Source organism: Salmo salar, chromosome ssa03, assembly GCF_905237065.1.
Source record: "Salmo salar chromosome ssa03, Ssal_v3.1, whole genome shotgun sequence".
In the NCBI taxonomy this organism is placed as follows: Eukaryota; Metazoa; Chordata; class Actinopteri; order Salmoniformes; family Salmonidae; genus Salmo; species Salmo salar.
This window is the reverse complement of record NC_059444.1, coordinates 32,645,636-32,672,134: the sequence shown is the minus strand read 5'-3', so window position 1 is coordinate 32,672,134 and position 26,499 is coordinate 32,645,636. Positions and strand designations below refer to the sequence as shown.

The 26,499-nt window shown below is 40.9% G+C and overlaps 1 protein-coding gene across 4 annotated transcripts in view; it reads right to left on the bottom strand.

Annotated features, from left to right (window-relative positions):
• Nucleotides 1–26,499, bottom strand: part of LOC106599809 (gamma-1-syntrophin) — a 71,124-nt gene that overhangs the window by 12,471 nt on the left and 32,154 nt on the right. For 3 of the 4 annotated variants that reach the window (XM_014191139.2, XM_014191137.2, XM_014191141.2), the window contains 13 exons: nucleotides 21,417–21,747; nucleotides 20,316–20,370; nucleotides 12,431–12,565; nucleotides 11,877–11,933; nucleotides 11,592–11,649; nucleotides 11,454–11,497; nucleotides 11,012–11,053; nucleotides 10,601–10,703; nucleotides 10,209–10,291; nucleotides 9,725–9,855; nucleotides 9,151–9,280; nucleotides 4,386–4,424; nucleotides 2,095–2,211 (listed from right to left, as the gene is read on the bottom strand). In XM_014191139.2, coding sequence (XP_014046614.1) covers nucleotides 2,095–2,211; nucleotides 4,386–4,424; nucleotides 9,151–9,280; nucleotides 9,725–9,855; nucleotides 10,209–10,291; nucleotides 10,601–10,703; nucleotides 11,012–11,053; nucleotides 11,454–11,497; nucleotides 11,592–11,649; nucleotides 11,877–11,933; nucleotides 12,431–12,565; nucleotides 20,316–20,342 — 966 coding nt within the window. In that variant the 5' untranslated portion in view covers nucleotides 20,343–20,370; nucleotides 21,417–21,747. The remainder of the gene's footprint in view (nucleotides 1–2,094; nucleotides 2,212–4,385; nucleotides 4,425–9,150; nucleotides 9,281–9,724; nucleotides 9,856–10,208; nucleotides 10,292–10,600; nucleotides 10,704–11,011; nucleotides 11,054–11,453; nucleotides 11,498–11,591; nucleotides 11,650–11,876; nucleotides 11,934–12,430; nucleotides 12,566–20,315; nucleotides 20,371–21,416; nucleotides 21,748–26,499) is intronic. The other variant, XM_045714730.1, reaches the window with a different exon arrangement.

Below are 26,499 nucleotides of genomic sequence, written 5' to 3'. Positions count from 1 at the left end.
GTCAGGGAGGGGACCAATAACCCGATGTTCACTCTGACAGAGCTCCAGAGATCCTCTGTGGAGATGGGAGAACCTTCCAGAAGGACAACCATCTCTGCAGCACTCCACCAGTCAGGCCTTTATGGTAGAGTAGCCAGACGGAAGCCACTCCTCAGTAAAAGGCACATGACAGCTCGCTTGGAGTTTGCCAAAAGGCACCTAAAGGACTCAGACCATGAGAAACAAGATTCTCTGGTCTGATGAAACCAATATTGAACTCTTTGGCCTGAATTCCAAGCATCATATCTGGAGCTAAACTGGCACCATCCCTACGGTGAAGCATGGCTGTGGCAGCATCATGCTGTGGGGTTGTTTTTCAGCGACAGGGACTGGGAGAATAGTCAGGATCGACGGAAAGATGAACGGCGCAAGTACAGATAGATCCTTGATGAAAACCTGAGTGCTCAGGACCTCAGACTGGGGTGAAGGTTCACCTTCCAACAGGACAATGACCCTAAGCACACAGCCAAGACAACATAGTAGTGGCTTCAGGACAAGTCTCTGAATCTCCTTGAGTGGTCCAGCAAGTGCCTGGACTTGAACCCGATTGAACATCTCTGGAGAGACCTGAAAATTGCTGTGCAGCGACGCTCCTCATCCAACCTGACAGAGCTTGAGAGGATCTGCAGAGAAGAATGGGAGAAACTCCCCAAATACAGGTTTGCTAAGCTTGTACCGTCATACCCAAGAAGACTCAAGGCTGTAATCACTGCCAAAGGTGCTTCAACAAAGTACAGAGTAAAGTGTCTGAATACTTATGTAAATGTGATATTTCAGTTTTTTGCTTTGTCATTATGGGGTATTGTGTGTAGATTGATGAGGGAAAAAAACGATTTCATCCATTTTAGAATAAAGCTGTAATGTAACAAATTGTGGAAAACGTCAAGGGGTCTGAATACTTTCCGAATGCACAGTACATTATGATCAAATTGCCACACTATCCACTGTCAAAACTGTAACTTGAAGCAGGTTGCACAGAATTTTCACAACTTTCAAGTTTGCACTCAGCCGACCTGAAATTCCCTCAGTGCCCAAGAAAATGAGAAGGAACATTGCCCACTAGGTTTGCCCCCAAAAGACACACTAAAAGAAAAACCCACAGCAACTTATTATATGGAGCACAAACAGAATATGGAACAAAACAAAATTAGGGAAAAACCTAAACTCACTAAAAATACCCAATTGTCCTACTTGAGTAAAAGTAAAGATACCTTAATAAAAAAAGACTCAAGTAAAAGAGAAAGTCACTGAATAAAAGACCACTTGAGTAAAAGTCTAAAAGTATTTCGTTTTAAATATACTTAAGTATCAAAAGTGCGGCAGGTAGTCTAGTGGTTAGAGAGTTGGGCCAATAACCGAAAAGTTGCTAGATCGAATCCCCGAGCTGTCAAGGTAAAAATCAGTCGTTCTGCCCCCGAACAAGGCCGTTAACCCACTGTTCCTAGGCCATCATTATGAATAAGTATTTGTTCTTAACTGACTTGCCTAGTTAAATAAAGGTTAAATGTAAAAGTATAAATAATTTCAAATTTCTTATATTAAGCAAACCAGATGGCAAGATGTTCTTGTTTTTTAAATTTATGGATCGCCAGGATCACACTCTAACACTCAGACATCATTTACAAAGAAAGCAATTGTGTTTAGTGAGTTCGCCAGATCAGAGGACGTAGGGATGAACAGGGATGTTCTCTTGATAAGTGCCTGAATGGGACTATTTTCTTGTCCAGCTAGGCATTCAAAATATAACTTTTGGTACTTTTGGGTATCATGGAAAATGTATGAAGTAACAAGTACATTATTTTATTTTGGAATGAGGTGAAGTTGCCAAAAATATCAATAGTAAAGTACAGATACCAATTTTTTTTTTACTTAAGTAGTACTTTAAAGTATTTTAACTTAAGTACTTTACGCCACTGGTAAGTACCAGCTTAAAACAGACTGTAAAATAAAGCGTTACTTTAGTACTTTACGCCACTGGTAAGTACCAGCTTAAAACAGACTGTAAAATAAAGTGTTACCATTGCTACTAAAGGGAATATAGGATATAAAACGTACAGGAGGTGCTGAGAACTTGAAGAGTGAGGAACCCCTCAAGGCAAGGAACTGTGATGAATACATTCGGTCCTGAACGGAGTCCTGCTCCTTCTCATCTACCCAGCCCATGTAGATAATCTATCAGAGAGAGAGGGGGGGGATATGGAGGGAGAGAGAAAGGAAGAGGGAGAGAAGCAAAGAGAGAGGAGTGGAAGAAATGGAAATGGAGAGGGAGAGGGAGAAAAACACTTTAGAGAAAAGGGAAGGCAGGAGGCATCAAGTCTTTCTGCACTTATCTCAGTCAGGAGGATTGCAGCGAGCCACAGTGGAAATGTTTGCTTGCATTTCTCTCTCTCTCTATGGACATCTTGATGGATGAAAACACTGAGTGAAAGATTCAGGACCAGCATGAGCAGTCGGTCTCTTCTAATGTACTTAATTGCCATGACGATACGGGATGTCAAATGATTCCATGCTTTTGTCATTTGGAGGCTGGAGATGGATTAATTATAAAAACAGTTAATTCACTATCCATGTCTAGGCTGATGGAGGGATTGTTGCTGAAGTGAGGACCAAGGAACTTGTGTTGTCCTCTCTTCCTGATGATTTCTATTTGCTTTGACTTTATGATGCAAACATTCTCCCTCCATCTGCAATAGTTGCCACTGGCACTGCCAGTCAACCATGGCCTTTCTGTGGACTATTAAACCTGGTTGGAATGAATGAATTAATGACATTTTATTTTCACGTCAAATCGCCAGTTGGCAACCGATACCTTACGGGATTAATTGACAAACATTTCTTTCACAGTGATAATTCTTCCAGTGTTCTGTGCATTCAGGTTGGATTGACATTCAGAGAGCGTTCTAGTACAGTAAACCATGTAGAGTGGAGACGAATTGGATGAAGCAACTTTTGGGCATAGTCTGTCATTTTTTAAACCTTGAAACTGTGCTTTAAAAGAATGCATTGAATAAAAGACCATGTCATGAAAACTTCATATCAATGGTGAGGATTATTTTGTAAGGTATAAATAGTAGTATTAGAAGCAGGGGTGAAAGTACATTTAATTTCTTACCGGTACGGAACACCCAAGTGTACCACAAAAATTACAGGGTAGCCTACTCTGCTGACACTGATCAATAAAAATGATGTTGTCTGATCCATATAATCGGCCTACGAAAAGGGGAGACATAAATACAATATGATTCCCATCTAACCTAGAGGAGGAAATTATTGTCCCAAAAAAACAAAAGTGGCTCTGACCCAATGATAAAGACATTGAATATGCATACACTGAGGATATGGGCGATGTTCTCCTCTGGTGCCAGTAAGATAGGCTACTGTTTGCTCAATTAAGTTAATTTTGATATCTAAAAGACAGATTGGATCTCTTTACAGCCATTTGCTTTCCAAACAGTTGTTCCGCAATTGTATTTTAAAATATTGCAATGTTCCTGGCTGGGTCTCTGCTCTTCACTGACAGTCGCAGCGCACACTGGCCAAATTGTGGGCCCTTCCAACTGTAGGCTATGCGATTTAAAACAATCAACAGCTCTTTCTTTTTTTTAAGCAAATGATTCTTTGTGGCAAAATCATGCTTTCTGGTATAGTTGCCCATTTTGAATAATGTGATATTAATTTCTGTATAGAAAGGAGTAAACTAATTAGGCTATACAATTTGGGCAATTTAATTTAAAGCTTAGCTTCCCCTTGCCTTATGGACACAACGCCTGCTGTATGCCTTTTTAACGTGGCTTAAGCATAGCCAGTCACTTAACAAAAGCACTCATGTAGGCTATCTGTGCACATTCGTTCACTCACAAAATAATTACAGCATCCAAAACCCAACAGTGCACTTTGCACTTGCAATTTGATGAATGGAAAGAGACATCTGTTACAAAACACCTACGTGTAGTGTAATGAAATTCTGCGATTGTCATTAGGCCTACACTTAGCCTAAATTGATGCATCATCCACTGTTGTCCACGTGCGCCTCGGTCTCGGCCACTTATCTCCGCCTTGTTGCAAGCGTCTCAGCCACTCAAGATGTAAGTGTTCTCCTTAAACCACAACGCAATTTGGAGTGTATACCACCCGGTTTCAATTCACAAATTGTTAGTGTGTCTGATACGCAGTAATGTTAACTAATAGGGTAATAACCTATAGTTTTTTAGGCATGTTGTATTAATTGTGATAGGCTCATGTTTTACTGGTAAGGTGTACCCCCACTATTTATTTTACTGGGACGATGTACTGCCTTACTACTACTACTAGTAGTAGTAGTAGTAGTAGTAGTAGTAGTAGCTTACCTGTTGATTAACTGGGAAGTTTCTGTTTATCTTCTTCACCTGTAAAATCAAACATTAAACTCATTGCAACATAATACACAAAGATTACATTTGGTAGCACTTGATTTTATAGTCCAGAGACTATTATTTATGTTGCGTATTTATTACTATGGAAATAATAACCTATTACTCACTGGTTTGTTTCACTGAAACACCATTTGTTGGCTGTATAACATTTCAGTAAGTATCATCATACCAGTATAATATGCTCCTCTTTGAGAAGCACACACACTCAGTCTAGCATGGGCCCACCAAAACCAACGGCTAACTCTCTATTTACAAAATTCTTGTGTTATCCCCACAGACATAAAAGAACACTGTTGAAGTGAAACTACTTAATGTATTCAACAAGGACCTGCAGCTGTTCCAAAAGATTCTGTCTGTCTCTGTCTGTCTCTGTCTGTCTGTGAGAAGTAAAAGCTAGGGAGCTACAGAGAGAGAAATAGAGAGAGATAAATTTAAACATTCTGTTAGGTAACAGCTATTAGCAGCTCTGACTGGGGTTCAAATACTATCTAAAATCTTTCCAATACTTTCAGTGTTTTCTCTAGCCTACCTAGAGTGCCCGTTTTGGGGCTATTCTATTGATCCTTTAAGGAGATGTTTATCTTTCAAAGGGTGTAAGATAGTTGTATGTTTGAAAAATTTGAATTTTGACATTTATTTGGTTTCAAATTTGCCGCTCTTGAAATGCACCTGCTGTTGATAGGGTGCACCACGGGTGGCACGCTAGCGTCCCACATAGCCCCAAGAAGTTAAACCAGGCAAGCTCAATCAAGCATAGAAGTATTTGCAATGATGTCAAATAGTATTTGAACCCAAGTATCTCCTAATTCACACCACGCTATCAATAGAACCCTCTCGCAGGAACAGAGAGCACCAAATTATACCTTGCCGGCCTCCCCACAAAGTCGTCCTATGGAGGAGGGTAGCTATAACATTTTCATTTTCACAACATCTCATTTCCAAAATGATACATTTTTACAGTGATCCAGGAGAGGAGCCAATGTTTATTTTTTCAATGTTATGGAGAGATTTGCCTTTTATTCTGGGACAGAAAACCCTATGCAGTACTAGACCTGTCCAGTGTCTTAGAAAGACGTTGGAATTCTGCCACAGATATGTCTACTAACTATTCTGTTAGTGTTGCACACAATGAGCAGATCAGCCACTGTAAATAATTCTTCATTTCTCACTTACCAACCAAGCTTCCATTTTTAGAGAGACTGATATAATCATATCCAGGTGACAACCTCTTCCATGCATCTTGGTACAGTAAGAAGTGGGTGGGGAGCAAATTGGTGGCAGCCAGAAAACCCTCTGTTCCACACTGTACAGTAGTGACAGTGACTCATCAGTATTATGCTCAGTGTGACCCCTCACTTAGTCCACTCCACATTATCCCATTCCCCATTAGCCCCCTAGAGGCTTTATTCTCCCTAACACTGCCCCTAGGCTACATTATAATTACATTTCTTAGAGGTTGCTAATACTATGCTAGGTGTTGAGATGCTCTTTACTACATTCCGAACCACACTCTCAGCAGTACTCCAACCGCCCACCCAGGCCAGAATGAGGATTTTATCTGAGTGGGAGTTAGCATTAGCCAGTGTCATGACTGTCCACAAGAATCCAAATTGGTCAGATCAGGTTTGCAATGAAAAACTTCATTCAGACCCCCTCTCACCCGCAGAGGGGCGAGGAAAGAACTAATGGTGATTGACAACTCATGCCTTGTTGTAAATCAAGGGGAGAAGATGCAGGTATCCCTCTCCAAATTCACCAAAAGAATGTGCTTTGTCTCAACAGACCTTTTTCCTGCTGAAACTCTAACACGTTCAAAAGCAACTACAGAAACAATATTTCTAACATAGAACGTGGGGAATGGTCAGAGGTGATCTATAGAAAACAAATGTCATTTTGTTTGTTATTTTGTGATGTCATTAAAAATGTTAAGGAAATACTGTAACTTAGAAAGTATATACTCTACATGTACGAAGTTTCCATACTATGCGTTGTGCATGTAATATGAACAATTGTGAAAGTGTTTTTGTTAACCTGTTATGGCTAGGGGGCAGTATTTTCACGGCCGGATAAAAAACGTACCCGATTTAATCTGATTATTACTCCTGCCCAGAAACTAGAATATGCATATAATTATTAGCTTTGGATAGAAAACACTCCAAAGTTTCTAAAACTGTTTGAATGGTGTCTGTGCGTATAACAGAACTCATTTGGCAGGCCAAAACCTGAGAAGATTCTGTACAGGAAGTACCCTGTCTGACCATTTCTTGGCCTTCTTGATTATCTCTATCCATTACAGGGGATCTCTGCTGTTACATGACACTTCCTATGGCTCCCATGGGCTCTCAGAAGGCGGCAAAAAGCTGAATCGTGGCTTTGCAGGCCCTGGCTGAAAAAAAGTAGCGCATTTGGATAGTGACCAGTCACAGTACTATGAAACTCAGGCTCGTGCACGAGGGGATCCCATGCTTTTATTTTCTCTCTCCTTTTACGTATACACGCTTTCTCGGTCGGAATATTATCGCTTTTTTACGAGAAAAATGGCATAAAAATAGATTTTAAACAGCGGTTGACATGCTTCGAAGTACGGTAATGGAATATTTAGAATTTTTTTGTCACGAAATGCGTCGTGCGCGTGACCCTTATTTACACTTCGGATAGTGTCTTGAACGCACGAACAAAACGCCGTTATTTGGATATAACTATGGATTATTTTGAACCAAACCAACATTTGTTATTGAAGTAGCAGTCCTGGGAGTGCATTCTGACGAAGAACACCAAAGGTAATCAAACTTTTCTAATAGTAAATCGGAGTTTGGTCAGGGCTAAACTTGGTGGGTGTCAAAATAGCTAGCCGTGATGGCTGGGCTATCTACTCAGAATATTGCAAAATGTGCTTTCACCGAAAAGCTATTTTAAAATCGGACACCTCGATTGCACAAAGGAGTTCTGTATCTATAATTCTTAAAATAATTGTTATGTTTTTTTGTGAACGTTTATTGTGAGTAATTTAGTAAATTCACCGGAAGTGTTCGGTGGGAATGCTAGTTCTGAACGTCACATGCTAATATAAAAAGCTGGTTTTTGATATAAATATGAACTTGATTGAACAAAACATGCATGTATTGTATAACATAATGTCCTAGGGTTGTCATCTGATGAAGATCATCAAAGGTTAGTGCTGCATTTAGCTGTGGTTTTGTTTTTTGTGACATTATATGCTAGCTTGAAAAATGGGTGTCTGATTATTTCTGGCTGGGTACTCTGCTGACATAATCTAATGTTTTGCTTTCGCTGTAAAGCCTTTTTGAAATCGGACAGTGTGGTTAGATAAAGGAGAGTCTTGTCTTTAAAATGCTGTAAAATAGTCATGTTTGAAAAATTGAAGTTTTTGTATTTTTGAGGAATTTGTAATTCGCGCCACGCCTATCATTGGATATTGGAGCAGGTGTTCCGCTAGCGGAACGTCTAGATGTAAGAGTTAAGAAAGGGATGTGATTTGAGATGTTTTGAGTAAGTAGTCCCTGCCCCTGAATGAGTTCAGAGAGCCTGTCAGCCTGATGGAACTGTCCATTTCGAACAAACTGTATAACATGACATACTAGACCAGAAAAGCGTCAAACTGCAGCTGCACGTTTTAAGTGGTTTGAACAGTGAATCTCATTACGAGGTAGAGACGATAAACTCACCTCCAGGACAATCACTGGTACGGCTGATTAGCTGTCCCAAGTAAAGTATCTTCAAAAGCTAATTTAAGTGGGGCCATTCTACTACCTATCTACTACCTATCTACTAGCCTATCTTCAAAGAAGCATCTTCGAGAGCAAATGGAAAGAAAATAAACTCTGTAGTTTTGTACTTCCTTGCCTGATCTTTACCAGGTCCACTTACTCATTGAACACTAATGGACGACATGGTATTAATTTGGAAAAATCTACTTTGGTGCTCAGAGATAGCAACAATAAAAAAACAAAACCTCTAATTTGCTTTCTGTCAGGAGGATACAAAGTGAGGACGGTCCAACCAGTAAGATACAGAGCTGACTGGTACACAAACTTTCCTGACCCTGTTTGTTGAGCACTATCCATCTGGAAGTAAAACAAAGCACTAACTTGTTCCCCACACACCCAGCGAGAGAAAGCTTTTTCCAAGCTGTTCAAACAGAGAAATGGAGCATAGGACACAGTTGCTATCTCCGGAGTTCTTTTTAATTTGCTTGCCACCTCTCGGCATTATTATTATTGCATAATGCATCATTCTGAATTATAGATGATACAAATGCCTAGTTAGCTTGGGGTTATAAGTGTATGCCGTAGCTGTCTCCAAGAGCCAACTCTGATATTGTGACCTACGGCTCTAAAAAATAAGTGGATGTTTCATGCCCCATAGCATGAAAAGACATTCAGATATAGAGTTTGTGACTTATATGATACATCTGACACATTTATTGATACAGTTAGCTGTTTTTCGCCAATTACAATCTTGTCTCAATACTTCAACTCCCCAACAGGCTCGGGAGAAGTGAAGGTCGAGTCATGCATCCTCTGAAACATGACCATTTTTAACAGCCATATGCAATCCATATTACTGTAGTAATACAGTGCTCTATTGTATTTTTCAAAACCAAACCTGTGGATCTTGAAGGCTATGGAAAATCGACCTATCTTACTCATGTTTTTGCCTTCCGTTTGATTATACTCACATTGTGCTTGGTGAGAGCTGATATGTTAGTTGCGATTGCTTGGAGCCAATCTAGGCAGTCTTCAGCAGCGGGGCACGTGATAACCCCACTGCAAACCCCATCCACAGCTATGACTTGAAATGCATTTTTCCTATAGAAATCAGAATCAGACAAATATAGTATTTAGCACTGGTTGGCACAAGTTCAATGTGATATTGGCATCAATATCAATATGAGCGAGGTATATCCCAATATCGTTTTTTATCTGTCCGTATATTATGATGACCCATGAACTCGCAATTCTATTACTCTACATTCAAGAGAAATAAGTAACAGTCAAGCAAGCTTTGCAGCAAAACTGCCAGTGTCTGACTTCTTAATTTTAATAATCTCAAGGTATTTACAGGAGACAAGCCATTTTAACACAGAGTCACCAAAGTCCCTTACCAGGGGATCCCTCTCAAATAGCAGAGGCACCGGGGTCACTGAACCTTCAGTAGCAGTGACAGTGTGCCAGAAAATGGCCCATGACTGCATTTTGACAACAAGCGGTCTCCGGTCCCCCTGCTGCAGCATAGCACTCAGCTTACTGTACCTGCAGACGTCAGAGCCGGGGACGTGCTGTGACAGACGAGAGTGGAGGAGAGGAATAAGGCGCAGGTCCACCCATCTCTTCTCCCATCGGAGCCCAGGGGACGTGGGCCAAGATGAGCAGGACAGTGTGTCCTGCAGGAATTTATACACACAGAGAATGGACCACCTCATCGTTTGGCACTTCATATAGTATCTCCCATGGCTTACTAAGATGTAAACAGCCCAGGCCTGTTCATGATTCATATGGGTAGATGGAGATGCAGCAGAGGCTGTATAAGTACACGCCATTTCGGGGAACTACTGAATAATGTTTTTTTTTCTCTGGCCCAGAGAAAGAGTGAGAAAGAGTTAGAGCACCCGGACTGTCACCATCTGCCTGTGAATGCCACTGTGGAATAACAACAGCCTACTGGCCATGTTTCAAGAGTTGCAGAGAGAAGAGATATGGCTGAAAGATATATAGAAATGATAATGTTGAACTGTACCGTGTTGTTAGGATGGTAGTTCAAGTGTAAGCCACTGTCGCATAGAGGGGAGGACGTTCCACTGCTCTGATCACTTGGAACACCTGGGAGAAGAATGACATTCAGAAGTTATAAAAAAAAGTCATATTATCGCTTCTTCAGCCTTGGTACAATATTCACTGGAACTTTTCTATCTAGCTCTATTTCAGGTAATAACAATATTCAAAACAACTTATTTCAGTACCAGAGACAAATAACAGTCAGACAATGCATGAATCAGCATAGAATCCATGTGTAGATGGAGAAGGTTCTTTCTCTAATCTTGTTCTTATTTCCTCTCATCATATCCTTGGCGAAAATAAAACAATTTCAGCTCTGATTATTTCTTTTGGAGGTTTCTAAGATACGCGTACATGTGCAGTCTTCACAGAGGGGCAGTTTCAGAAAAGCTGGTGTCTTCTTCAAGAAAGAAACAGTCAGAGTGACATCCTCTCCGGCATTTCGCAAAACCTGCACCTGGAAAGGAAAATTAGGAGAATTGTCAATACTGCCATTGGACTTCTAAGTCTTATACTCATTTCAACCACGTACTTGGATGATGGATGTAGTGCAAATTCCCTTCTTAGAACAAGTAGATTAGATATTGGTTGAAAACCTGGGAGATTTATGCGGCCTCACGCATTTGGGAGGTTGAAACATACAAATTGGAAAAAGGTGTAAAACAGATCTTACGGGTCCCACAGATAAGGTTGAAAAAGTGAAACAAGATAAGGTGGCGTTGCAGCTTCAGTGAAATATGAGATATTAAGTTGTCGGCTTCTTACCACTTCCTCGTGGCGATAGCTTCGAACATTTATTCCATTTATCTAAAAACAAACAGTCTTATGGTTAGTAACAATAATATCAGATCCATTAAACTGATGATATGCATAATATGCTTTATTTTACATCATTGAAGTGTGTTTGAAAACGGGGTCCTTGATTCGTAAAACAGCAATCAAGTGCGTTATATATCTGTCGTCCGTGCTCATAAATAGCATTGCTGCAAAACAATGAAAGCTGACAGTGACAGTTGCAACAAAGATCTCTATTGCAATTGTACACTACGTTCTTCCTGGCCATGCCAACACATAGCTCAGTGCACTCATATATCGCATAGTGATCCATCAGCAGAGTTTGAAGGGGTTGGAATTCAACCAGACCTGTAGTACAAACACTGAACGACACCAGGCAGAAGAAACTGTCACAATACTCATCATCGCTTACCTGGAGGATTCCATCTCCGATAAACAGCAACCCAGACAGTTCAGCTGCAGACAATATATGATATATTATATTTGGGTGAAGAAATAATCATTTGTAAGGCATAATGAAATGGATACAAAGAACTAAAAAAGAGCTTACCTTTTTGCTCTTTTGATATTTTTGATATCACAACAGGGATTTTGTGTTCTGCGCCTCCCTAGGGGGGTGATTATATAGTTATGTAGTTTGTTGCACAAACAAATAGCGGAAAAGAAAGAAACAGAGGAAAAAAGAGAAACTATTGTATCTTCCCGCATAGGCTACTCCATTAGTCTACTGTTGATATGAATCAATTGTGGTTTTAAAAGATCAATTGCATTAGGTGAAAGTAAATTAAAAGATAGAATAGGGAGAAAACAACTAATCAATGGCAATGTAAATTACCTTGATGCTCAAGCCAAAACCTCCAATCGTCTGTCTTCTGATTGTTACAGTTCTCTCCTGCAAGGAATCAGATTAAAGAGACCATGTTTATTATGGAGATACTTAGAGTTTAATTTGACTTTACTTAGAGTTGAAGTTTTACCGTAGATGCAATTGAAAGAATAACAGCGCTGACTGATATACAAGGAAAGTAATAAAGGAAAGGTCCCTTTTTTAAATGGTGCTTGATATGAGACGTGGGTGTCTCTCCTGTTTCTGTGCATACAGTACGTATCACTACACACTTATTACACACTTAATGTAAGTACACCCCAGATATAGTGTGTGTGTGTGTGTCACCATCTACAGAAGGTATGGGCAACTTTGATGGGTGTGGCGGCCACAAAAAAATCTGAACTCATCACGAGTGGCTGCAGAGGCTCACAGGTCTGCGTGTCCACATCCATACCCACACATGCAGTCAATGCCGGCCCGAGCCTTTTGGAGTGTCTGTAAAAGAGCAGCATGATGTCCATGCGTGTTATTTTATGTGACAGGCACGGCAGGTTACTTACACTCGAATAAAATGGTTCTCCTGACACGCAGATGACATCTTGCTCTTGAATTGTCAGAATGTCTTTAGCCAAGTGCAGTCGAATATTGAAAGGCTCCTCATTACCATCTTGCAGCAGATAAACCCCAGTCTTCGTCTGCAAAGTAAATCAGTGGAAAAATCATTTCTCATTCTTTTATGTCCGAATTAACTGGCCATGAAATGAAATGAAAATGTCATCGAATTGGAAAGACATTGTTGAGACTTTTGACAGAGTGACACGGAGAATGCCCTATGGACATTTTAGAATGGGCTAGGAAAAGATCTATCATAATTCATGATCAATTCAGGGAAATCTTTTTTTACTCACTAATGTTTTGCATATATCTTCCATATTATGTTGCAATTACGTTAAAAGAAGACAGGATAAATATAGACTCACTGATTAAGGTTAGTTCTCAGTCAAATATGTGCTGAACTGGCAGTGTGAGAAATTAGTGTTGAACTTTATCTTAGGCCTGGACATGTTGCAATGTATTCAGTTTCACTAATTAGTGTGAATTGCATAAATGTTTTATGCACTGTGCTATAACATTAATCTGAGCAAAATATATTGTCGTTAGGCCCTGAAAATTAAACCAGATAACTGCAATGATATGCCTCTTAATAACAGACAAAAGAAACAATTAGTTACAATCGTCTAATTTAATACATCTCCAATGAAATAATTTAGCATCATTTCGTCTATCCATCTAAGATTCTAAAATAATGCTCTGGCACCAGATATGCATTTCTCAGTGTTGCGCAAAAGAAATGGATGAGAGAAATCATCATCATATCCCGTGATCCATTTAAAACATGATAATCTGCATGCATTTGTATTCTGCAGAGCCAATTCCCCACCAGCTATTTGGAATGCCTGTCCTGTCCTTGAGACTATGGTTAAGTCTAAATAAGAGAAGCACCATCACCTGACATGATTACTAATGTAAAGCCAAGCGGGCCAATGTCACTGAGCATCCTTGACAACACACGCAGTACTGTCACCGAAGGACACATTAGTCACCAGTATTTTTAGTCAGAAATGGCAGCTCGATTACAGGTAAGGCATCTCAAATAATGATATTTACATGTACTGTATCTAGCTCTGTGTAAAGAAATCATGGCAGCTCAACTGCAGGTATGGCAACTCATAGAATTACATTTACTTGTGCTGTGCACAGCCTGGGTGAGTATTATTCATATCAACAGCAGCATTTCAATGGGAATGTGTTTTTACAGTGTGTTGCCTTGGACACTATATCCACAACTAGTTCAAACTGACAATTAAAATACACAGAGGCATTTATGGTGTGTATGTCTCACACGTTTGTGTGTGCGTGTGAGAGAGAGTGAGAGAGAGAGAGAGATTGAAAAAGCTTCTTCTACTTTCCCCAATGCACAAGTGGTTATATCCACCCTGCTACCACGAAAATACTTCCACCCTGCTACCACACAGCGGGTAAACGCAAGTATTTCCTGTGACTGTGCCTCAAAACCAAATGTTTACCTGGCCCCACCACTCCACCATGTACTTGAACAGCATTTATGACCAGGTCCACCTATACAAGACAGCATTGCCCACCTTCACCTGGACCCTAAAGGACCCCCCCTCCCCCCCAGACCTACACATAGAGGACCCAGGCCGAGAGGACCTACATCCAGACCACAACACCACCAGCCACATCCACACCCCCACCCCAACCAATCAACACCCCCCCCCAAGTCAACCATGCCCACACCCATTTAGGCCCCCTCAGACCAGACCTATGCCTCTCCTGCCCACCCAATGCACTCCACCCCCACAAAGAGGACCTCAACACGGAAGTCACACAAACGCCCAGGCTGTGAGCAGGCAAACGGGCCCAAACCCCACTCTTACACTAGCCCAAGCTAAAGTCTTTGAAAGCCAAGTTAATAAACAGATCACTGACCATTTCGAATCCCACCGTACCTTCTCCGCTGTGCAATCCGGTTTCCGAGCTGGTCATGGGTGCACCTCAGCCACGCTCAAGGTACTAAACGATATCATAACCGCCATTGATAAAAGACAGTACTGTGCAGCCGTCTTCATCGACCTGGCCAAGGCTTTCGACTCTGTCAATCACCGTATTCTTATCGGCAGACTCTTCGCAGACAGAGTTTAGTGTGTCAAATCGGAGGGCGTGTTGTCCAGACCTCTGGCAGTCTCTATGGGGGTACCACAGGGTTCAATTCTCGGGCCGACTCTTCTCTGTAAATATCAATGATTGCTCTTGCTGCTGGTGATTCTCTGATCCACCTTTTCGCAGACGACACCATTCTGTATACATCTGGACCTTCTTTGGACACTGTGCTAACAAATCTCCAAACGAGCTTCAACGCCAAACAACACTCCTTCCGTAGCCTCCAACTCATTTGAAATGCTAGTAAAACTAAGTGCATGCTCTTCAACCAATTTCTGCCCACACCCTCCCGCCCGACTAGCATCACTACTCTGGACGGTTCTGACCTAGAATATTTGTAGTGGACAACTACAAATACCTACGTGTCTGGTTAGACTGTAAACTCTCCTTCCAGACTCACATTAAGCATCTCCAATCTGAAATTAAATCTAGAATCGGCTTCCTATTTCGCAACAAAGCCTCCTTAAGTGTTAGGGGTGTGTACAGAGGCAAATTCAGGTGCAGGAGATCAGAGTGTAGTAAACAGGCGCACTTTAATTCCGGTCCACAAACGACAGCACATAAACATAAATGTGCCAAAACCACGGAATATAACAAAAGTATGGCGCCTGACAATATCCACATAACAATAAACAATTACACACAAAGACATGGAGGGGAACAGAGGACTAAATACATGCAGTGTGATTATGGAATGAAAACCAGGTGTGTATGGAACAAGACAAAACAAATGGACATATGAGAAATGGAGCGGCGATGGCTAGAAAGCCGGTGACGTCGATCGCCGAACGCCGCCCAAACAAGGAGAGGAGCCGACTTCGGCGGATGTCGTGACATTAAGCCTCCTTCACTCATGCCGCCAAACCTACCCTCATAAAACTGACTATCCTACCGATCCTTGACTTCGGCAATGTCATTTACAAAATAGCCCCCAACACTCTACTCAGCAAACTGGATGTAGTCTATCACAGTGCCATCTGTTTTATCACCAAAGACCCATATACTACCCACCACTGCGACCTGTATGCTCTCATTGGCTGGCCCTCACTACATATCCGTCGCCAAACCCACTGGCTCCAGGTTATCTATAAGTCTTTGCTAGGTAAAGCCCCGCCTTATCTCAGCTCACTGGTCACCATAGCAACACCCACCTGTAGCATGCGATCCAGCAGGTATATTTCACTGGTCATCCCCAAAGCCAACACTTCCTTTGGCAGCTTTTCCTTCCAGTTCTCTGCTGCCAATGACTGGAACAAATTGCAAAAATCTCTGAAGCTGGATTCTTATATCTTCCTCTCTAACTTTAAGCATCAGCTGTCAGAGAAGCTTACCGATCACTGTACCTGTACACAGCCAATCTGTAAATAGCACACCCAACTACCTCATTCCCATATTATTATTTACCCTCTTGCTCTTTTGCACCCCAGTATCTCTACTTGCACATCATCATCTGCACATCTATCACTCCAGTATTAATGCTAAATGGTAATTATTTTTGCCTCTGGGGCCTATTTATTGCCTACCTCCCTACATTTGCACACACTGTACATATATTTTTCTATTTTCATTTTCTTTTGTGTTATTGACTGAACATTTGTTTTTGTGTAACTCTGTGTTGTTGTTTTTGTCTCACTGCTTTGCTTTATCTTGGCCAGGTCGCAGTTGTAAATGAGAACTTGTTCTCAACTGGCCTACCTGGTTAAAAAAATAAAAATAAAAGATGCTCAGCAGGCTCTGCTCACACTTACTGGCCTGAGGCCAAACCACACGACCAATAACATTGAACACTTTATGGAACACAAAGCCTTCACTCATCCTGGAATATCCAAGGCCTGAGGTCATCTGCCTTTGGCCTAAAGAGCACGAACCTGGATTTCATCAAAGAAATTGTAAATACAGACATTGTCATCCTACAAGAAACATGGTATAGAGGAGATGGACCCACTGGTTGCCCTCTAGGTTACAGAGAGCTGGTAGTCCCATCCACCAAACTACCAGGTTTGAAACAGGGAAGGGACTAAGGGGGTATGCTAATTTGGTATAGAGGACCTAACTCACCCCATGAAATTAATCAAAACAGGAACATTCAAAAGGAAATGATCTTAACAAAGGAAAATGTCCTCCTGTGTGCTACCTATATCCCCCCACTAGAATCACCATACTTTAATGAAGACAGCTTCTCCATCCTGGAGGGGGAAATCAATATTTTCCAGGCCCAGGGACATGTACTAATCTGTGTCGACCTAAATGCCAGAACCGGACAAGAACCTGACACCCTCACCACACAGGGGGACAAACACCTGCCTGGAGGTGACAGCATTCCCTCCCTCATATGCCCCCCTAGGCACAACAATGACAACATAACCAACAAAAACGGGTCACATCTCCTGCAGCTCTGTCACACGCTGGGTATGTACAGTCATGGCCAAAAGTTTTGAGAATGACACTAATATTAATTTCCACAAAGTTTGCTGCTTCAGTGTCTTTAGATATTTTTGTCAGATGTTACTATGGAATACTGAAGTATAATTACAAGCATTTCATAAGTGTCAAAGGCTTTTATTGACAATTACATGAAGTTGATGCAAAGAGTCAATATTTGCAGTGTTGACCCTTCTTTTTCAAGACCTCTGCAATCCGCCCTGGCATGATGTCAATTAACTTCTGGGCCACATCCTGACTGATGGCAGCCCATTCTTGCATAATCAATGCTTGGAGTTTGTCAGAATTTGTGGGGTTTTGTTTGTCCACCCGCCTCTTGAGGATTGACCACAAGTTCTCAATGGGATTAAGGTCTGGGGAGTTTCCTGGCCATGGACCCAAAATATCCATGTTTTGTTCCCCGAGCCACTTAGTTATCACTTTTGCCTTATGGCAAGGTGCTCCATCATGCTGGAAAAGGAATTGTTCATCACCAAACTGTTCCTGGATGGTTGGGAGAAGTTGCTCTCGGAGGATGTGTTGGTTTCCAGATGCCCCAAACAATTGGAAAGGGGATTCATTCTTTATTCATGGCTGTGTTCTTAAGCAAAATTGTGAGTGAGCCCACTCCCTTGGCTGAGAAGCAACCCCACACATGAATGGTCTCAGGATGCTTTACTGTTGGCATGACACAGGACTGATGGTAGCGCTCACCTTGGTTTCTCCGGACAAGCTTTTTTCCAGATGCCCCAAACAATTGGAAAGGGGATTCATCAGAGAAAATGACTTTACCCCAGTCCTCAGCAGTCCAATCCCGGTACCTTTTGCAGAATATCAGTCTGTCCCTGATGTTTTTCCTGAAGAGAAGTGGCTTCTTTGCTGCCCTTCTTGACACCAGGCCATCCTCCAAAAGTCTTCACCTCACTGTGCGTGCAGATGCACTCACACCTGCCTGCTGCCATTCCTGAGCAAGCTCTGTACTGGTGGTGCCCAGATCAGCTGAATCAACTTTAGGAGACGGTCCTGGCGCTTGCTGGACTTACAATTGAACCACTCTCCTTGAAGTTCTTGATGATCTGATAAATGGTTGATTTAGGTGCAATCTTACTGGCAGCAATATCCTTGCCTGTGAAGCCCTTTTTGTGCAAAGCAATGATGACAGAGTGATCTCCAGCCTTGTCCTCGTCAACACTCACACCTGTGTTAACAAGAGAATCACTGACATGATGTCAGCTGGTCCTTTTGTGGCAAGGCTGAAATGCAGTGGACATGTTTTTTGGGGATTCAGTTCATTTGCATGGCAATTAATTGCAATTCATCAGATCACTCTTCATAACATTCTGGAGTATATGCAAATTGCCATCATACAAACTGAGGCAGCAGACTTTGTGAAAATTAATATTTGTGTCATTCTCAAAACTTTTGGCCACGACTGTACATAGTTAATGGTAGGCTTTGAGGGGACTCCTATGGTAGGTACACCTATAGCTCATCTCTTGGCAGTAGTACTGTAGACTACTTTATCATTGACCTCAATCCAGAGTCTCCAAGGGCATTCACAGTCAGCCCACTGACATCCTTATCAGGTCACAGCAAAATCACAGTCTACTTGAACAGAGCAATATTCAATTACAAGGCATCAAAGCCAAAGGAACTGAGTAATATTAAGAAATGCTATAGATGGAAGGAATGTAGTGTGGAAACCTAACAAAAAACAATTAGGCAACAAATTCAATCCCTTTTAGACAATTTCCTGGGCAAAACGTTAATAGTGAAGGTGTAACTTGGCAGTAGAAAATCTTAACAGTATATTTGACCTCTCAGCTTCCCTTTCAAATCTAAATATTTCAAACAGAAAACCGAAGAAAATTAACAACAATGACAAATAGTTTGATGAAGAATACAAAAACCTAAGAAAGAAATTGAGAAACCTGTCCAACCAAAAACATGGAAAACACTAAACAAACAACAACACGAAGAATTATCTATCCAAAATGGAGACGTATGGGTAAACCACTTCTCTAATATTTTTGGCTCTATAACAAAGAACAAACAGCAAAAACATATACATGATCGAATACAAATCTTAGAATCAACTATTAAAGACTACCAGAACCCACTGGACTATACATACTTTGACCTAAACATCAGCGCCCAAACTTAAGGAAAGCTTTGACTATGTACAGACTCAGTGAGCATTGCTTTGCTATTGAGAAAGGCTGCCGTAGGCAGACCTGGCTCTCAAGAGAAGACAGGCTATGTGCACACTGCCCATAAAAACAGGTGGAAACTGAGCTGCACTTCCTAACCTCCTGCCAAATGTATAACCATATTAGAGACACATATTTCCCTCAGATTACACAGATCCACAAAGAAGTTGAAAACAAACACGATTTTGATAAACTCCCATACCTACTGGGGGAAATACCACAGTGTGCCATCACAGCAGCAAGATTTGTGACCTGTTGCCACAAGAAAAGGGCAACCAGTGAAGAACAAACACCATCGTATATACAACCCATATTTATGTTTATTTATTTTCCCTTTTGTACTTTAACAATTTCCACATCGTTACAACACTGTATATATACATAATATGACATTTGTAATGTCTTTATTCTTTTGGAACTTCAGTGAGTGTAATGTTTACTGTTCATTTTTATTTCTTATTTCACTTTTGTATATTATCTACTTCACTTGTTTTGGCAATGTTATATGTTACCCATGCCAATAAAGCCCATTGAATTGAGAGAGAGAGAGAGATATGTTGGAGGTAGAGTCATTCTCATTAGCCTAGCTGAATCAGTGCTGTGATGCAGCTGTATCGCTGGGTAGGTCAGGAGCCTCTCTCTGCGTTGCTCGGCTGAGCATTGTTTGACCTGCTGTACAGCATGTATGTACAGTAATTACCCTTATCTCTGATCCCATCTTGTGTGTCATCATTACCCTCCCATCCTAATCCTGTCCATCATTATCTACATCATCAACTCCAATCAGATGCTGTCGTCTGTGTACATTCCCAATTTACACTGCAGGCGGTAGGCACCAGGCACCAGACATGCAACAAGGACAGTCACATTTTCATCTACCTAAGCCAGAGATGCATTGTGATATGATAACTCAATGACACTTGTTGTGTTCCAAAGGTTAACACGTGTCAGCAGTTGAGTACGCTGCCAAGTAAAAATACATAAAACTAGTCACCATGGCAGTCCAATTTGCTCCAATTATCTTTGCAAAATGCTGAGGGATTGAAAGCTATTCAACTCAAATTGTAGCTACCTCTTCATTTGAAGTCTTGAAATCCATGTGCTATGGCACAGTGAGGGAATCTGCCCTGGAAAAAGAAAGAAGAGGAAAGGAAATTGAATTTGCTTCCTGAACAAAATACCTAGCAGTTAGTCAGGGACATGGTTCTTCTCATTTGTAGTAATAACACAGATCGACCAAGCTCTTCGTGATGGTGTATCCCTTTCCACTTAATATAAACACAAAACCCACCGGCATGGTCTGCCTATTTTCATTACTGTCATGTCATCCTTATAGGAATGAACTATTTGAATCCAGAGTAATAGATTTGCATTGCAATTTCACTTCTTTCTAGCAGAATCCTGTGCAGAACCCCATGGATTAATCAGGGAGGAAACCAAAGACCATTAAATGTCTATGAATTATTCATAACCTGAAGGTGAGAACCTAAGTATCTACAGATGTAAGATCTTAATTTGATTACCCTGTTGCAGGAGAACTGTCCATCACTGCAAGAAATGTTATGCATTTGAGGTTTAAAAAGTCTTCTGAAGTTTGTAATTTGACATTTCAGACTTGATTTCCCCTTAGGAACAATGTATCAACTGCCCAAAAAATGTCCATTCATTATAATCCACATAATAATTCACATTTCCTGCTGCTGCATGATTATTTTCCTGCTGTAGAAAACTGCCTCAAATTAAGATCTTAATCTGTACCATGATAAATGTTTTAATATGGAATCCATTGCTCCTGACTGACTGTGTTACCATATCTGTTACTGTATTACAGCAGGGCTAATAATTAAAACAGTGAGACACGCAACAACCAAAGCTGATGAACACATGTCTCTGGAGTAGCCCAGTAGTACTGCAGTATTAAAACATGCTACAGCTGAAGCTGTTGAAGACAAGTCACAGATGAAGGCGTAGTACAGTTCTGTTCTTAAGTAGTAATAGAGGTGGTTTGACACAGAGCCATAAATAAATGGCTCTGGTTTGGGATGAGGATAAATATAAACATATGCTTCCCTTGTCCTCAACTTTGTAGTAAACAAACTGCTGTCCTTGAAAATGAATGAATTATACTAAAACAACATTGTGCTTGTGCTTTTAGTATATATTCAAGTCTCACCTCAGTAGAAAGGCCCCCGGCTCTTTGTCTGTAGAGGTCTAGCCATGAATCAGGCAGGTGAGCACTGATTCTACCTGTGGCAGAGGAGCTTCCCTGGGCATGGCCGTGGGGGGACGCAGGCTCTCACCTGGAGCTGGTGGTGGAGCCTAGCCTATGGTGGGCTTGGTTTTGGACCACTCTGGGCACTGGCTGGCCTGGTGTATGGGCTGTTGTTATGGCCAGGTTGTTGTGGCCAAGATGCTGTCCCAATCCTTATGGTGGTTAGGGAGGGTGTCTGATGGCGGACTCAGGAGTAGTTCCACTCAGATCCAGACTCAAAGGACCACAAGAGCTGAGATTAGAAAAATACATTACATTTGAGTCAGTCTTTGAGGTAGTGGGAAACTAGACCATGAGGCTATAAAGAGCTAATCCCCAAAAAGTATATCACAGAAATAACCCATATGGTTTGTGCCTGATGCAACACAGAGGGTGTTCTTTAATGGAAGCCTCTCAAACATAATCCAGGTAGAAGCAGGAATTCCCCAGGGTATCTGTTTAGGTGCCTCAATATTTACTAACGACATGCCACTGGCTTTGAGTAAGGCCAGTGTGTCGATGTATGCGGATGACTCAACACTATGCACGTCAGCTACTACAGCAACTGAAATGACTGAAACACTTAACAAAGAGTTGCAGTTAGTTTCGAAATAGGTAGCAAGGAATAAGTTAGACCTAAATATTTCCAAAGTAAAAGCATTGTACTTGAGACAAATCATTCACTAAACCCTAAACCTCAACTACATCTTGTAATGAATAATGTGGAAATTGAGCAAGTTGAGGTGACTAAACAACTTGGAATAACCCTGGATTGTAAACTATCATGGGCAAAACATATTAATATAACAGTAGCTAAAATGAGGAGAAGTCTGTCCATAATAAAGTGCTACTCTACCTTCTTAACAACACTATCAACAAGGCAGGTACTACAGGCCATGGTTTTGTCGCACCTAGACTACTGTTCAGTCGTGTGGTCAGGTGCCACAAAGAGGGACTTGGGAAAATTGCAGTTGCCTCAGAACAGGGCAGCACGGCTGGCCCTTAAAAGTACATGGAGAGCTAACATTAATGACATACAGTACATGTCAATCTCTCATGGCACAAAGTGGAAGAGAGATTGACTTCCTCATTACTTGTTTTTGTAAGAGGTGTTGACAAGCTGAACGGACACCCATGCATACCCCACAAGACATGCCACCAGAGGTCTCTTCATAGTCGCCAAGTCCAAAACAGACTATGGGAGGCGTACAGTACTACATAGAGCCATGACTACATGGAACTTTGTTCCACATCAGGTAACTGATGCAAGCAGTAGAATCAGATTTAAAAAGCAGGTAAAAATACACCTTATGGAACAGCGGGGATTGTGAAGTAACACAAACATAGGCATACAAACACATGATAACATACACACTGTACACACACGTACACATGGATTTTGTGTTGTAGGTCTGTGGTAGTGGAGTATGGGCCCGAGGGAACACAGTGTGTTGTGAATTCTGTAATGAATGTATTGTAATGTTTTTAAAATTGTATAACTGGATTAATTCTACCGGATCAGAGGAAGAGTAGTGGGGATCCATAATAAATACAAATAATATTTCATATTTAGTGAGCCCCCGAACATGGCACAAAAACAATTTACAGCGCAAAAATACTGATGAAGACAAATTCTCGGTGTGATCTAATGATTTGTATTCCAGACCAGTTTATGGGTAAGGGGTAAGAAATCACAGAGACAATTTGTTTGACACGCCCAGAGGTTTAATTTCAGAAAACAGTTCGCTACAAAGGGGTGAGAAGTCTCAACTGCTGCAGGTTGTAGGCACCTGTGGGTCTAGTATAAATACCTTGCAGCAACTAGATGGCAATTCTACATGAAGTAAAATTGTGGGACTTGCTTTACCGGTTTAAAATGATTTTTGTGGTAGTTGAAGAAGTACATTTAAAAAAAAACTTAAAGCAGTTAAATATAGTCAAAGTTAAATGTAATTAAATAATTGGTCAGATTACTTTGATATACTACTATATCAACCTTATTACTTTGGATTGTGGGGCAGTTAGATCACACATTTCATCAGAAATAACAACACTCGGACTACTACAGTGTTATACACTACTAGAATACCACAGTATATGCATTGTCAAAGTTTTAAATAAATGAAATAGTTTTTCACATCGTATTTGGACGACAGCGGGATGTTCATGAAGTCCTCTCTGGGGGGGAGGGGGAGGGGGATCCATAGGAAGAGGGACTCACTGACCGAAAAGGGGGAACTCCTTCCCTCGGAGCACCTCTGCCCCAAGGAGGGACAAACAAGTTAACTGAGCATAGCATACAGTGCATTCAGAAAGTATTCAGACCCCTTGATTTTTTCCACATTTTGTTACGTTACAGCCTTGTTCTAAAATGGAACAAATGTTTTTTTTCCTCATCAATCTACACACAATACCCCTTTTTGTTTTTCCATGTTTCAGTTTGGCCCTGTTTGTTCAGGTTTTAGCAGTCAAAATCACCCTTTACACCATTTACACATATACGGGTTGAAAATGGCAGATTTAGACACTGATAAAAGCCTAAATTGTAAAGCAGTAGCCGTACAATCACATGCTATATGACTTCGGACCTAGGGCTCTGCGCTTCACAGCGCTAAACGATACGGATTTTAACTTACAGTCGTTCTGAACTTGAGAAGTTGGCCCCATCCCTCCCATTAATTGGGCAACTTTTGCACATTTTTGTTCACCAAGTGAGGGAAATGCTGTAAATGAAAAGGACTATGTATTTTTATAGATGAGACATTGAAGATTATTGTAAATACAGCTTTGATGTCATAGAAGCAAGCCAAAAACCTGTGAGTCCAAATGTGCACTTCACATTTCCATATCATAAAGCTCACGTCATATACAGTGTCAGTGTTTATGATTACTATCTTTGGCATCATACCCTGGGTTATTCTGAACAGAATGAGCATGTGTTTGTCAACTGTGAAGAAAATTCACGGCAGTACATGCACCTGAATGCACTCATGACTTCTTTCTATGCGCACCAAAATGATGATCTGTTTCCCTGAATTGCTTCCCTGAATTGCATTGTATTTTTATAACTTAGCTAGTCATGTTGGCAACAGAGCTTGCAACATGCATGCCCCTCCCAACTGAGGATCTGTGTTTTTCAGTCATCTATTTCCTGTGTTTGAGGTGTGCAAAATCCAATTGTCACTTAAATCTCCCTGGATTGATTGCTTTCATTTTACTCCTGCGACTCTTTCATACTCTTTCTTGTTACTGTCGTTTTTTCCTGTTAACATTTTCACCACAGAAATGTTTGTAAAGACCTGTCAAACACACCTTGGCAATGGCTGAAATGGGCTCAATGGGATACTGTATATTGTCTTTTCGTTAAAGCTTTAAGAACATTAAAGCTTCGTCTGGGATTCAACCAATGTTCCCTCGAATTTATTTGGATACTGAGCAAATTTCAGGTTTTGTGAGCAGAAACTTCTTGCAACTTCCAGCTCACATTAACAGTTTTAGACTGTAGCCAATAGGCTATTGTGTCTATTTGAGCATAATGTAGGCCTATCAGAATGGCCTACCAACAAAACCAATGGAGCAAATCACATAACATTTTCACATGGAAATAGCTTTTGATTTTTAATGATATAGCCTACAGTAGCCTACATATGTGGTGTTGTAGATTTTTTTGGTCAAATTAATAAGTTAGCTGTCTACCTTTGATAAGCAGCTAGCTTGCTAGCTACTTAGCTCCCATGCCAACGTCTTTCTAAACTAATATCTGACTAACTCGGAAATTTGAAGCTATTTCAGAATGAAAGTTAACTGGCTAGCGTATCATGCTTTGTGACATTATGTTAGCTAGCTATGCACTAGTTCTTTCGTGAGCTGGCTGCTCATTCTAAATAGTACAATCTAATCTGTCAAAAACAATGGCAGCATGTGCAGCAGTGGTCATTTGGTTTTTGACATGAAAAGTAAAATAGGTGGTAAAGTAAAGCAAATGAGATGGCTCCGACAGAGAGGGCTGCCTCGCTTCCAGTCCTTATGAAACTTTGCAATGTACACTACCGTTCAAAGGTTTGGGGTCACTTAGAAATGTCCTTGTTTTTGAAATAAAAGCAAATTTTTTGTCCATTAAAATAACATAAAATTGATCAGAAATTCAGTGTAAACATATTTAATGTGGTAAATGACTATTGTAGCTGGAAACGGCAGATTTTTTTATGGAATAGCTACATATCTGCCTAGAAGGTCAGCATCCCGGAGTCACCTCTTCACTGTCGATGTTGAGACTGGTGTTTTGCGGGTACTATTTAATGAAGCTGCCAGTTGAGGACTTGTGAGGCATCTGTTTCTCAAACTAAACACTCTAATGTACTTGTCCTCTTGCTCAGTTGTGCACCGGGGAGACAGTTTGTGCACCGTTAGAGACAGTTTGCGCTGTTCTGTGAAGGGAGTAGTACACAGCGTTGTACGAGATCTTCAGTTTTTTGGAAATTTCTCGGCATGGAATAGCCTTCATTTCTCAGAACAAGAATAGACTGACGAGTTTCAGAAGAAAGTTCTTTGTTTCTGGCCATTTTGAGCCTGATAATGGGCCTCTGTACGCCTATGTAGATATTCAATAAAATAACAGACATTTCCAGCTACAAGTCATTTACAACATTAAGAATGTCTACACTGTATTTCTGATCAATTTGATGTTATTTTAATGAACAAAAAATGTGCTTTTCTTTCAAAAACAAGGACATTTCTAAGTGACTCCAAACTTTTGAACGGTAGTGTATATATTCTTATTCCATTCATTTATTTAGATTTGTTTGTATTAGGTAGTTGTTGTGGAATTGTTAGATTACATGTTAGATATTGCTGCACTGTCGGAACTAGAAGCACAAGCACTTCGCTACACGTAATAACATCTGCTAACCATGTGTATGTGACCACTACAATTTGATTTGATTTGAGGTGTATTTATGCTGTTGTTCAAATGCACAGATCGGTTTATATATCTTCTCAAAGAAAC